The sequence below is a fragment of the Podarcis vaucheri genome (genome assembly GCF_965113315.1).
Source record: "Podarcis vaucheri genome assembly, chromosome: 1".
Lineage (NCBI taxonomy): Eukaryota > Metazoa > Chordata > Lepidosauria > Squamata > Lacertidae > Podarcis > Podarcis vaucheri.
The window spans coordinates 86,945,053-86,958,544 of NC_138759.1; the positions used below are offsets into that span (position 1 = coordinate 86,945,053).

General features: G+C 50.0%; 1 protein-coding gene across 4 annotated transcripts in view; it reads right to left on the minus strand.

Annotated features, from left to right (window-relative positions):
- Positions 1 to 8,815: 8,815 nt before the first annotated feature.
- Positions 8,816 to 13,492, minus strand: part of SLC4A3 (solute carrier family 4 member 3) — a 45,794-nt gene continuing 41,117 nt past the window's right edge. For 3 of the 4 annotated variants that reach the window (XM_082215532.1, XM_082215531.1, XM_082215534.1), the window contains 5 exons: positions 13,255 to 13,421; positions 12,559 to 12,812; positions 11,998 to 12,167; positions 11,530 to 11,703; positions 8,816 to 11,158 (listed from right to left, as the gene is read on the minus strand). In XM_082215532.1, the coding sequence (XP_082071658.1) occupies positions 11,081 to 11,158; positions 11,530 to 11,703; positions 11,998 to 12,167; positions 12,559 to 12,812; positions 13,255 to 13,421 (843 nt within the window). In that variant the 3' untranslated portion in view covers positions 8,816 to 11,080. The remainder of the gene's footprint in view (positions 11,159 to 11,529; positions 11,704 to 11,997; positions 12,168 to 12,558; positions 12,813 to 13,254; positions 13,422 to 13,492) is intronic. The other variant, XM_082215533.1, reaches the window with a different exon arrangement.

Here is a 13,492-nt window from a genome sequence, read left to right on the forward strand (position 1 = left end):
GTCAACTTGCTTCTGGGTGCATCACTTAATATATACCACCTCAAGCCTAGCTTCCGTTAGGTTGATTGCTGCAATGTATTTTACTTTGGGCTGCCATTCATGACTATCCAGAAGCTCCATTCAGTGTGAGACACAGTGATCCATCTCCTGTCACAGGGAGCATTTTAAACCACTGTTCCAGTATTGGTAACGGCTTTCTGTGATCCTCTGGGCGCAATTTGGGGTGTTCGTTTTAACCTGTAAAGTTCTAAATGACTTGGGGCTAACATACCTGTCAGGGGATGGTTAGCTGCTTGTGCTTAAAATTGTGCCCCTTCAGAGTTTGTGCGACCCCACAAACCTCTGTGTGTGACAGAGCTCCTCAGACATGTCTGCTCTAGTCACTAGTAGAGTCTGACAGTGGCTGTCTGCGGAAGCGCTTCCAGCAAAGAAGTTCCTTAACGGAAACGCGTCTCCTGGACTCACGACGTGGCAGCTTCCGGCGAAGCATGGGTCTCCCTGCAGTTGCTTCTGACACCTCCCCGCTATTTTCGCTCGAAGTGTCTCTCACCCCTTTCTCTCCCCTGCTGCTTCCTGCCTGGGCTGCTGCGTCTCTCTCAGCATTACTGAGATCCTCCTCCAGAGACCCCGCGCTCCCCCTGCTGGTCCCTGCTTTGGCTGTTGACTCTCTCCCAGTCTCTGGGAGCCTTACCACTTCCCTTTCCTCCGATGTCAGTTCCCTGACATCCACCTCCCCTCCAGGGCCCCCCTCTCCCCTGCCCCTACTTTCTCCTCTGGGCGGTGAGGAGCTGAAACCCCTAAAAGAATCCTCTTCATCTTCAGACGTCTCGAACAATTCCCTCCATCGGTCTTCGTTCCGACTCGCTGAATCCTCCTCCACCTCAGAATCAGCGAACCCCTCCAACTCTTCTTCGTCGTCGGTGGTGGCGAAGTATTCCCTCCGGAACCTTGCCACTGGCTGGGGTTTTCTAGGGAATCTCTGATGAAAAGTTTCAATCAAAACCTCGTCATCTACATCCTCTGCCCTGATCCAGGTGTTTTCCGACTCCGGCTCCCCTTCCCACATTACCAAATACTCTACTTGCTCTCCCCTCCACCTGGAATCGAGAATCTCCGCTACATGGTAGCTGTGTTCTTTTTCCTCCATAGCTGGTCCCCTATTGACCCTCCCCTCTCTGTCCCCTATATACGGTGACAGCAATGATCTGTGGAACACTGGGTGCAACTTCATGTGGTTCGGTAACCGGAGTCTGAAAGCCACTGGGTTGACCTGTTGCGTGACTTCAAATGGGCCCAGTCTTTTGGGTCTTAACTTCTTACAACCTCCTTTAAATGGTAACCCTTGGGTGGACAGCCACACCTGGTCCCCCACCCTAATGCTTTCCCCTTCCCTTCTGGTTTTGTCTGCCTGCCTCTTATATTCCTCCTTCGCCCTGTTTAAATTAAGTTGGAGCTGGCGATGGATCGCTTCCATTTCTTCAACGAACTGTTCTGCGGCAGGAACGCTCCAGTTCTCCCCCTCCCCCCCTGGGAAGGCTCGGGGATGACACCCGTGATTGGCCAAAAAAGGGCTCATCCCCGTGGACACGTTCTCTGCATTGTTATAGGCAAATTCTGCCAACGCCAGCTTCTCCACCCAATCATTCTCTCTGTCATTCACATAACACCTCAAATATTGCTGGAGGACACCATTAGCTCTTTCCGCCTGCCCATTGGTTTCTGGATGACGGGCAGTGGAAAAATTCACCTCTACATGCAATAAGCTCATGAGCTTCCTCCAGAACCTGGAAGTAAATTGTTTCCCTCGGTCCGAAACCACCCTCAAGGGGGCACCATGCAACCTAAACACATTTTCCACAAACAATTTAGCGGTTTCTTCTGCTGTGACCGCATGTGAGCAGGCTATAAAGTGGGCCATCTTGGTTAACAGGTCTACCACAACCATAATGGCTGTCTTCCCTTTGGACCTGGGCAGATCAGTCATGAAATCTATTGCCACTGCCTCCCATGGTCTTTCCGGCGTGGGTAGTGGTTCTAATAAACCTGCCGGTGCCCGCCTCTCCCCCTTGGCTCGTTGACATCGGTCACACCCTCTCACATATTCACGCACATCTTCCCTGACCTTGGGCCACCAGAATTCCCTGGTAACCAGCCACATGGTTTTGTGTTGCCCAAAATGCCCTGCTGTGGGGCTATCGTGCAGTTGCTTGAGTACCTTTTCCCTCAATTCCCCTTCAGGTATGTATAACGCTCCCTTGTAGTACAATGCCCCGTTTCTCTCCTCAAAACCCCCGGGTTTGTCTCCCTCCCTCCTGAGACCCCTGAGTTTGTCCTGGGCGTATTCATCCTGCACCGTTCCCTCTACCAGTTCCCTTTGCCCCACCAAAGCCGCCCCACACACCCAGCGGTCCTCGGGAATAACATGGGTCTCTTCGGGTGCACCCTCTCCCTCCAAATATTCAGGTTTGCGTGAGAGAGCGTCCGCCCTAACGTTCTCCGGGCCTGGTACGTAACAAATCTCAAAGTTAAATTTGGAGAACTCCTGGGCCCATCTCAACTGCCTTTGGTTGAGCACTCGCGCAGTTCTCCAATACTCTAGATTCTTATGGTCCGTGCACACTTGCACCTTCTGTTGTGCACCAATTAGTAGGTGCCTCCATCTCCGGAAGGCCTCATAAATCGCAAGAAGTTCCCGGTCGTGCACCGTGTAGTTTCTCTCAGATTTGTTCAGCTTTCGCGAAAAGAAGGCACACGGTCGCCACTCTGACCCCTCCTTCCCCGGCTGCAGAAGAAGCACCGCCCCTATGGCTCTGTCAGAAGCGTCTGTTTCGACCCTCAGCTTTTTTTGTAAATCCACATGTAGAAGTTGTTCGTCAGAGGCGAAGGCCCTTTTCAGTTCCTCAAACGCTCGCTCCGCCTCCCCCGTCCAAACAAACTTCTTTTTGCTGCTGAGACAGTCCGTGATGGGCGCCGTCAGGTGGGCGAAGTTTCGGATGAACTTACGATAAAAGTTTCCAAACCCTAGGAACCTCTGCACATCCTTCTTGGTCTTGGGTGTTTTCCATTCCAGCACCGCTTGAACCTTGCCGGGGTCCATGGCCAACCCCTTGTCTGACAAGCGGTACCCCAGGAATTCCACCTCCTTGGTATGAAACTGACACTTCTCCAGTTTCACCCACAGTCTGTTGGCTTGCAGCCTGCTCAACACTTCTCTGACGTCTCTCACATGTTGCTCCTCATTCTCCGAATACACCAACACGTCATCTAAGAAGGCCACGCAATTCTTGTAGAGCAAAGGCCCCAGTACATGGTTCATAAAGGCTTGAAAACACGCGGAGCCTGTTTGTAATCCAAAAGGCATAACGAGGTATTCAAATGCCCCCAAAGGGGTGAACATGGTGGTTTTCCATTCATCCCCTTTCCTTATACGTATCAGGTTGTACGCCCCCCTTAGGTCCAGCTTTGTAAAAATCTTTCCTTTTCGCACCCTGGTCAAAATATCATCAATCCTGGGCATAGGAAAAGCCGCCGGCTCTGTCACTGCATTTAGGGCCCGAAAGTCACATACCAGCCTCGGCTTGTCCGTGTTTTTTTTATCCACAAAAAACACTGGGCTACCCCCCGCTGCCTTGGACTCTCTGATGAAGCCTCTCTTCAGGTTCTTGTCAATGAACGCTCGCAACTCCTGCATCTCCCTGTCTGACATGGCATACAACTTGCCTACAGGAAGCTGTGCTCCAGGGAGTAAATTGATCTGGCAATCAAAGGGCCTATGCGGGGGTAGTTGGTCCGCTTCCTTCTCGCTGAACACGTCGCTGAGATCAGCATACTGTGGTGGCACCTTCCCCTTCTCCATCACTTCCGTCCCTGCTAGAGTGGCTTGGGCCCCTGCTGACCCCTTTTCCGCCCTGCAGTGTTCTAAGCAGTGTGCGGAACCGAAGGAAACCACTCTTTGATGCCAGCCCACCAGCGGATCATGTAGGGCTAGCCAGCTCATTCCCAAAATAATGGGAGCGCCTCCCAAGGTGGCCACATTAAACGCTATCAGTTCTGTGTGCCTTGCCACCCTCATTATCATTGGGACGGTCTGCAAGCTGACGCCTCCTCCCAACAGTTCCCTGCCATCAATCGTGGTCACCTGCAGGGGGTTGCTTAAAGGGATAGTCTGTATCTGGTGCTCAGCAGCAAACTCCTTGCTCATGAAATTGCAGGAGCTGCCTGAGTCCAACAGCGCCTTTATTTTTAGGGGGTGTCCATTTTGCAGCTCTAGAGACACTTCAATCACTAGAGCAGGTCGAGGAGCTTCTGGCACTGGCACTTGGGGAAGGGGCACTTTCACTGCTCTTTGGCCTGGCTGCAGTGCCCTGCTGGCAACCAGGCGTTGGCTTTTACCTGCTCCGTTTCTCCCTGCTCTTCCCCCTCAACAGCTCCCACCATCCCTTGCCATTCCTTCCTCTGGGGGCAGACTCTGGCAAAGTGGCCTGGCTGTTGGCAGAGATAGCATTTCCGGGCTCCCTTTCCCTCCTTCTTCGCCCCCTCACTGGGCTTTGAAACTGCGCGCGCGCGGGCTGTTCCGATTTCCATCGGCTCTGCCGGCGGGAAAGCTGGCTCAGGAATGTCTGGAATGCGTAACTCCTTCCAACGTTCCCCTCTCCCTTCCCGCCTCTCCAAGGCTCTTGCCTCCTGGCGCGCTCCAATGGTCAGCGCAGATTTGGTCAGCTGATCCATAGACCCCGCCCTGGGGCTCCTGGCCAGCTCGTCTTTCACAGCTGAAGAAAGACCTTCTTCAAATAGCATCTGAATGGGTGCCGCCGATAAATCCCACCCCAATCTGTGAATCAGCATGGTAAATTCAGTCCAGTACTCACGGACAGATCTGCTTCCCTGCTTGCAAGCCATTAGCTGTCTGCGTACCACCCCTTCCTCAATATCGCTGGAAAACATGATATCCATTGCACGAAAGAATTTCATAGTGTCCTTTAGGATATCGTTGTGCGTTGCCATCAGGGGTCGAACCCAGTCCCGCGCCCCCTTCTCAAGATGCCCAATTACGAACGCAACTCGCGATTCCTCATCAGGGAACTCATCAAACTGCACATTCAGAGCATATTGCATCTCAGTCCTAAAGGCATGGTAATCCTTGGGGTCCCCCCCAAACTTCTGCACCAATCCTGGTACCTTTCTGGGGAACTGAGTGGTTCTCCCCTTTTTGTCAGCATCCTGAGCCCTTCTCTCCTCGAGCCTCGCCGTCTGCAGCGCAAGTTGGACCTCCAGAGCTTGATACCTTTCTTCCAAGCTTGGACCAGCTCCAACCCCTGCGTCTCCGGTTCCGACTGGGTTGCTCATGATGCTTTCTCCTGCACAGGCAGCGTACAGAGACTGTCAGACTGCTGTCAGGGGATGGTTAGCTGCTTGTGCTTAAAATTGTGCCCCTTCAGAGTTTGTGCGACCCCACAAACCTCTGTGTGTGACAGAGCTCCTCAGACATGTCTGCTCTAGTCACTAGTAGAGTCTGACAGTGGCTGTCTGCGGAAGCGCTTCCAGCAAAGAAGTTCCTTAACGGAAACGCGTCTCCTGGACTCACGACGTGGCAGCTTCCGGCGAAGCATGGGTCTCCCTGCAGTTGCTTCTGACACCTCCCCGCTATTTTCGCTCGAAGTGTCTCTCACCCCTTTCTCTCCCCTGCTGCTTCCTGCCTGGGCTGCTGCGTCTCTCTCAGCATTACTGAGATCCTCCTCCAGAGACCCCGCGCTCCCCCTGCTGGTCCCTGCTTTGGCTGTTGACTCTCTCCCAGTCTCTGGGAGCCTTACCACTTCCCTTTCCTCCGATGTCAGTTCCCTGACAATACCTAAAGGTTGCACAACAATTATGGAACTCTGTCTTATTGTAAAGTCAGTGAAACCAAAGCTTGAACAGTGATTTGGAAGCATTGTGAAGCCTTTTTGAATGAGGTAGCTTGGGGAGGCATGATTTAAGCTGGTAGAGCAAGGGTGGGAAATCTGCAGCCCTCCAGAAGACTCCAACACCCATCATTACTAACCACTGGGTATGGGAGTCAGAGTTGGGAATCCAACAACATGTGGTAGAGAGTTTGGATTGTTAACTTTTTTTTTTACACTTCAGTTGGTGTTCTAGTTTGGGATGGGGTAGGTTATATATATTGATTGCTAAATAAAACAATTTGGCATGGTGTCTCTCTTGTTGGTGAAAACTGTTCAGGTAGATCCATTGTTGTCCCTGGAATGTCCATACCCTGCAAAGAACACCCTTCCCAAACCCATCCTCTAGTCTAGCATCTAGTAGCAGCGGCTTTCATTTCAGTTCTACAGTTGTGCAAGGTAGGATGCAAGTGAGAATTGCTAGCTTCTGTAGGGGTTTGGATAGCTCTTGCTTGCACAGCACAGGACCTTGTTGCACTATAGTATAGTAGGGGAACTGTGGTTCATTCAGCTGCGGTCACCTACCTTTTTTTACTGAGATGCTGGTTTTAACACACACACACACACACACACACACACACACGTACACACACTGTTAGTAGCTAGACATGGAGTATTCCTTGTTCACTTGGTTGGGTTTCCATACGCTCAGCGCATGCAGCTGTTTTTAAAGCAGAACTGGAACTTGGTGACAAGTCAGTATTTCCCCAGGGACAGAGTATCAGCCACCAAGAAGTTTTCCGATAAAGTAAAGGGAAGCAAAACAGGAACCAGAATCTGGGTGGGGAAGCTGACCAAATTCCAAATGAGAACCAGTCTGTGGTGGTGATGAAATCAATCATGACTTGAAGTCATGATAGGCAGTGGACTGCATGATGGGGGGAAACAGGGACACATGTTGCTGATGGAGTTCAGCCACCGCAGGCTACTCAAGTTTGTGACCTGGGGTGCTCCTGCAGCTACTGCTGCATCTTGAACTCTAAGAGTGTGGTGGAGGCCAGAAGTGCTTTTTACTACCCTGAGAAGGCTACCGCCCTTACCATTACTGTTCAATAAATGAAAGTTCTGATGCGCAGTCACTGAGAATTTGACCAGAGAAAACCCTGGTTCAAATCCCACCCAAATAACAGTATGTAGCTTCAGGCAAGTCCAGGGATGGGGAACAAGTGGCTGGCTCTCCAGATGTTGTTGGACTCCAACTCTCATTAACCCCAGCCAGCGTGGCCAGTGGTTAAGGATGGTGGAAGTTGTAGTTGTAGAAGGCCACAGGTTCCTCATTAGTGCTCTGGAGAGCCACAGCTTCCCTACAGCTTCCAGTCTATACTATGGAGGTGGTATTATTGACCTCTTAAGGTAAAGGTAAAAGTACCCCTGACCATTAGGTCCAGTCGCGGACGACTCTGGGGTTGTGCGCTCATCTCGCTCTATAGGCCGGGGGAGCTGGCATTTGTCCGCAGACAGCTTCCGCGTCTTGTGGGCAGCATGACTAAGCCGCTTCTGGTGAATCAGAGCAACGCACAGAAACACCGTTTACCTTCCCGCTGGAGCGGTACCTGTTTATCTACTTGCAGTTGATGTGCTTTTGAACTGCTAGGTGGGCAGGAGCAGGGACCGAACAATGGGAGCTCACCCCATCGCAGGGAATCAGCAAGCCCTAGGCTCTGTAGTTTAGACCACAACGCCACCCTATTGACATCTTACAAGGCTGTTAAAAGGCATAACAATGTAATGTATGGGAAAGGCTTTGATCACTTGAAAAGCACTATATACATGCAAAATGCTGTTGTAACTTCAAAACAAATACAGTCGTACCTCGGAAGTTGAATAGAATCTGTTCTAGAAGTCCATTTGACTTCTGAAACGTTTGACTTCCAAAGCATGGCTTTGGAAAACTGGGACACTCACTTCCAGTTTTCGATTGTTTGGGAGCCGGAACGTTTGACTTCCAAGATGTTCGGGAGCCGAGGTAAAACTGTATGTTATTAAATTTGCCCTTGATGATAGCCTGAGAGCTATCTGCCACCAAGGGCATCTAAGAAAGCCCTGATTTTCACCAGAATTCATTCCTTCTGAGAAGGGATAAGAGAAGGGCCATTCCTAGCACAGCCCAGGTGTTTGGAGGGAAATTGCCTACAGAATGTTATTCCTGCAGGCATTCATGAAGGCTGTGAAAAACTACATGTTTAGAGTGGAACTGCACTTTACAACCATATTTAACAAAGCTAGGGTGGCTACTTCTGTTGGGGAAAAGCGGCTTTGAGAAAGGATGATTTGGAGTGGAGAAGCAGTTCAGGAGGGGCTCTTTACCCTTCCCTTGCCTACTTCTTTTCTGCTGGACCTCCTGCCTTCACGCTGCTCCACAAACGCACTTGCAGGGTTCCAGATGTGTGCTTCCCCTCTCTTTCCTAACAAGCAGCCTATACAATGTAAAGGGGGGAAATCCAGCTTTAAATGTGCAATTTAAGTGGAGGGATGATTGATGTTAGTTTTTGCCTCAAATCATGAGCTTGATAGTGAGACCTTGAAGAGACACTGTCAGCCAGACATCAGTTTGTTAATATGCTGGACTGAGGCTTCAGAAACATGAGAGGTTCCAGCAACAGGGATGTGTGCATAGGGATGTGCATTTTCTAGAAACAGACCTAGTTAGCAAGCTATGCCTCCACACGGCCTTATTGCTGGAATCTCTCATGTTTCTGAAGCCTCAGACCAGCATACTGACAAATGATGTTGCCTTACGTTAAGAATACATGTATCCATGTCATGCTAGGAAGGGCCTACCATACTCCAGTTTGTTCCTATGATCCTACTTAAGTGGCTATTCCTTCCTGAGTTGTCTGTTTCTGGTGCGCAGAACAAGAACCCAGGCGCAATGCTCCAGTGAAGGGTTTATTGGTGCATATCCATTTCTATTACATTCAGAGGAGTCGTAATGCACAGGCAGAGTACCAGGGACTTTGCCCCCAACAGTTCAAGTTTCCTAATCCTGGCTATGCAGGGCACAATGGAGGTCACTGTCTATGGGTGGGGCAGGCTGGCAGCCAGCTGGGAATGAGTAGAGGAAAACATTTGGCCTCATAACTACCCAGCCATCAGCAGGCAGCCCCTGAGGTAGGTGGGGAGGGACAGCCTCCATTTTATAGACAGGGAACAAGCAATGGCCCGGAGTAGTTCCATGAGCCAAACTCTTAAGCCACAGCTGGCACATTTGCACACCCCATTATTCCATATACGTAATCTAACAGAACAGATTTAGCTACAGGACATCACAGTGTAGAGTCCCCATGTGATGGCCCAGTGGGAGAGCAGCTCTTCGAAACCTTGCACTGATGGTGTTTGTGCATGTGCTCAACCGCATGGAACACACCACCTGTGCAGTGCCCAGGACTAGATACATGACATTCACCAATGAAGTACAAGGGAGCACAGTATTCTGTTTCTAAAAATCAGATTTGGTGACTGAAACAAATGTATATTTCTGTGAAATTTAGTCCTATCACAAAAATCTGAATTTTCTTTATATGGCAGTTGAAGGGAAATATGAAAATAGCAGGGTTTAAGAGTACAAGAAGGCAGCTGATGATGGTGTTGGGGGAGTGGTTGTGAGGGACTGAAGAGGAGCCAGGAATGGGAGGCCACCAACTTGGAAATGTCAAGGGATGAAGAGAAGCCCCAAGTGCTACAGACGGCTCATACAGCTCATACTGTGGCTCAATGCCACAGTGGCAGAGTACCTCAGCCCTCCTCGAAGCCATCCCCATTCCAGTTGCCAAGGCCAGGCTGGGGGTGGCCTCCTGGAGACTTGGATCTGGTAGTGAATCTTGCTCAAGCTGGGGCCACTACAAGGCAAGAACAAGGTGAGAAATGCAATAGCTGTGCGGAGGATGGAGAATAGAGCAGGAGCTGTGAGGAAGAGGCTACAGCAAGAAACAAGATGAAGCTGGAAATACTGAAGGAGGAGTTGTAGTCTGAAGCACAAAGTCTAGTATAATAGGTAAGAGGTTCTGTTATGTGATGAGGCAAATACCAAAGGCCAAGGTGCCAGTGTTTGTACCTGGTGTGGCTTTTTGCTGCTTGCCTATTACACTGATGTTGGGAGTTCCTGTTTTCCACTGGGCCTGAAGAGGGCAGTGAGCCACAAGAGTGGTGTCAAATCTGTGTGATGATTTCCTGACCGAGAGATGATCATAGTCTTCATTCAATCATTAGGTTAGCTGTTTCCTGGTCTCCAGGTTATGTTGGCAAGTTTTACCTGCACTTCCTTTTCCTGTCTGAGGGGTGGAGATCTACTTCACAAATCACTGTCTACTCTTTGGGCAACCTTTACGGCTGTCCTGAGAGATGGCGAGAACAGGCACAGCACTGTGCACAAGGAGACACATGTGCACATGTATATTGCACAAGTACCTGCATTATACTTGAGAGCAAATCAGGGTGCATAAGGCCCTTGCTAACTTACCCAGCAGTTTACTGGCTTCAGCAATCATCACTGCCATTCCTCAAATGGAAGAGTTTCAGAGTCTTCTGTGGGCAGGAAATCTTAGCTAAGGACATCATTCAGAATGGCAGGTGGACCACAGGCTGTTGAATATTCATGGGCACAGTCATGGGACTGAATGGCAATGGTTCAGCATGGAGAGACCAGTTGGTGCATGTGAAATCTCCCACCCCAGGAATCTGTTGGCTCTGCCTGAATGCTATCAGGCTTGGCATTTCTGGCAGGACCTAGCTGCTCTTTTCCTTTGCTGGCCTGCTGCTTTTCTCCCCTTAGCAAAACAGTGCAGTCTACTTCTCTTCTTAGGGGAGGAGGCTAATGAGAGCTGGCTAAGGTACCTACTCTGGCCTACGCATGGCATAGCACCAACACCAGCAAGCTCTGCTTGGGGGAAATGCGGGGTGGTGGTGCTGGCCCCATACTCTCTGTGTGTCCAGAAGGCAGCATCTCCTGTGCTGCTTGGCCCAAGCTTCCTTTGTGGCCTGGAGCTTCCTTGAAGGGCTATGACACAGCTGCCAGTTGGTCCAGGCCCACAATCATTTCAAAGCCACTTCAGGTTGGTGGTTGTTCAAGGAAAGCACAAGGAAAGAAGGCTTATCCCATGAAGCCAAGGGAGTGCCAGGGCCAGTAGACACATGCCAACTTCTCACACAGGCATGTGAAGCTCATTGTACTCATCCTGCCCATCTTCATCAAAGTTTGGTTCTGCATCCTCGGAATCCAGCTGCAAGTGGGAGGAAAGGACAGAAGAAAAGAGTTAAGCAGCCATTCAAATACAAGGTGGTACAAGGCCATCTCTTTTTCAGAGCAGAGACCTCAGAGCACGAGTCTACAGGCAGGTTTGGGTGGTCTCTGGGAAAATTCACAATGTGCGCCCCCCAAGCTGGTTCTCCAATACAGTACTGCAGGACAGTAAAGAAGGTGACAACAGTCTCTTGCTCTCCAGCTTCAAACAATATACGATGCCATGAAAAGTTTTTTAGTTATGATATTGACCATTTAACCAAATCTGATGCATACACTTTAGACCAATGGCTGAATAAGGACTGAGACTCCCATAACAGTTTAAGACATCAGGCAATGGCGTTTGCTTACCGCTTTGAGTTCTCTCTCATGGAAGAAACGTGGCAGCAGGAATCGTCGCAGGGGGACTGTCATGATCAGGACAAATGGGAAAGCCAGCGATGCCACAGTGGATTTCACCACCCACAGCAGCACAATGCAGGCTAGCTGGATGCATGTGAACAGGTTCATTCTCCAGGTCTTCACCTAAAGGTAAGCCAGCCAGATGATGCACCCTTCTTTGGGCAGCTCTATTTTTTAGCACTTGACAAAGTACCAGACCTTCAGTGTAATACTCCATTCCCTTCTATGGAAGGGTTATCTCTCATAAAGCTGTGCTTGGTACCACTCAGTGAGTGGTTTGCTCCCCATGCCAGTCAAGCCAGCCACTGCATGCCTTTCCCCTGTCCTTCCCCATCTTTATTTTCAGGCCCATCTCAACTTGCCACCCACTGAACTTGCCACCCCTTTCACCACTCCCCACTCCCCCAGTGCACCTACCTTGACAACATAGACATGATCAGGATGGTGCTTGGATGGCATGAAGATAAGGAGGAGCCGCTCATAGAGCTGAATGCCAGTCAGTGACGTCACACCCATATATAGGAAAATCCCAAACAGCACAGCCAATGGGATCTGGCGTAGTACATTCCCCATCACGATGGACAGGCCTGAAGAGCAGGATACAGTGTTGCATTCTCTTTCTACACACAGGTACACCCATACTTCACGATCAGAACATGGGACAATGCCTGACATTGACACACATGTACACCCCTGGATATATATTGAATGGGCCTGATGCTTTAATATAGAGACACAGAACTATGGTTAGAAAGAACAAGGAGATTTGCAGGCTCACTGTTTTACTGTATGTGTCCACTAGTTTCATGGAGCCATGTTCCCACATGCTCCACCCCACCACCACCACAGTATGCCACAAGTAGAGAGTGTCACTACACCACAGGGAAATGAATGCCTGCATAACAAATTCAGGTTGCTCAAATGAGCTAAGATGCACACAACCACCTCAGAGAACACGCTCCTCTGTGTGGACCTCACCAACAAGGCCAGCGATGAGCACTCCTGTCACACGCTGCTCCTTCACTTCCTCAATCTTTGGCTTCTCACCAGGTGCAATGGCCTTGCTCATGACTGTGAGGGCGTTGACGTGGGTGACTGAGCGGACCGTGGCAGCCGTGAGCCAAGGCAGCCCAAAAAGGGCACAGAGCCCTCCCATTGTACCAATGAGCAGCAAATCAAGGTGGAAGCCTGATCCCTTTATCAACTTCCGCTCCTTCTTGCTGACAATCAGGCTGCAAAGGAGATAGGAAGGGAGGGGAGCAGAACAAACATGAGTTTCAGTGACCAACGTAACAGATTTTAGCTGTAGCAAGGGGAGTAGTGGCACACAGTATTTTGAATTTATTGTTATTAGTTTTTGCAGCAGCTCTTTCTAATTGGGAGACTTGGAAGAATCAAGGCATGTGGTCAGCAAAGGGAGCATACAAGATAGATAACATGCATCACACTATAGAAAAGACCTCCTGGGAGCTATGGAAACAGTAGACAGCAAGGACAAATGAAATTAGGAGCCTGCTGTCACATCCCCTCAGAAGGGGTCACTCTGTCTGTCCCCTTGATTCTGACTTCTCTTCCCACCCAACACCAATGCCAATTATTTAATTTTACTTAGCATTTCTACAGGGTGATAGGTACAGAATGAGCTGGCCCCCAGTGTGGAGGCCTGGCACTTACGTGGTGATCTGGGTTTCCATAAAGATAAGGATGAAGACCAGAAGTGCAGGGATGGCAGAAGCAAACATCATCCACATGGGAAACACCTGGTTGCTTCCTAAGGGATGGATGAACCAGCCACGCTTGTTGGGGGTTGTGACTGACAGGACTGAGGGAACATCCAGCTTCTGTGGTGACAACATGGAGGAAAAGACATCAGTCTTGTTTTCTGCATGGAATAGATATCATAATCAACAAG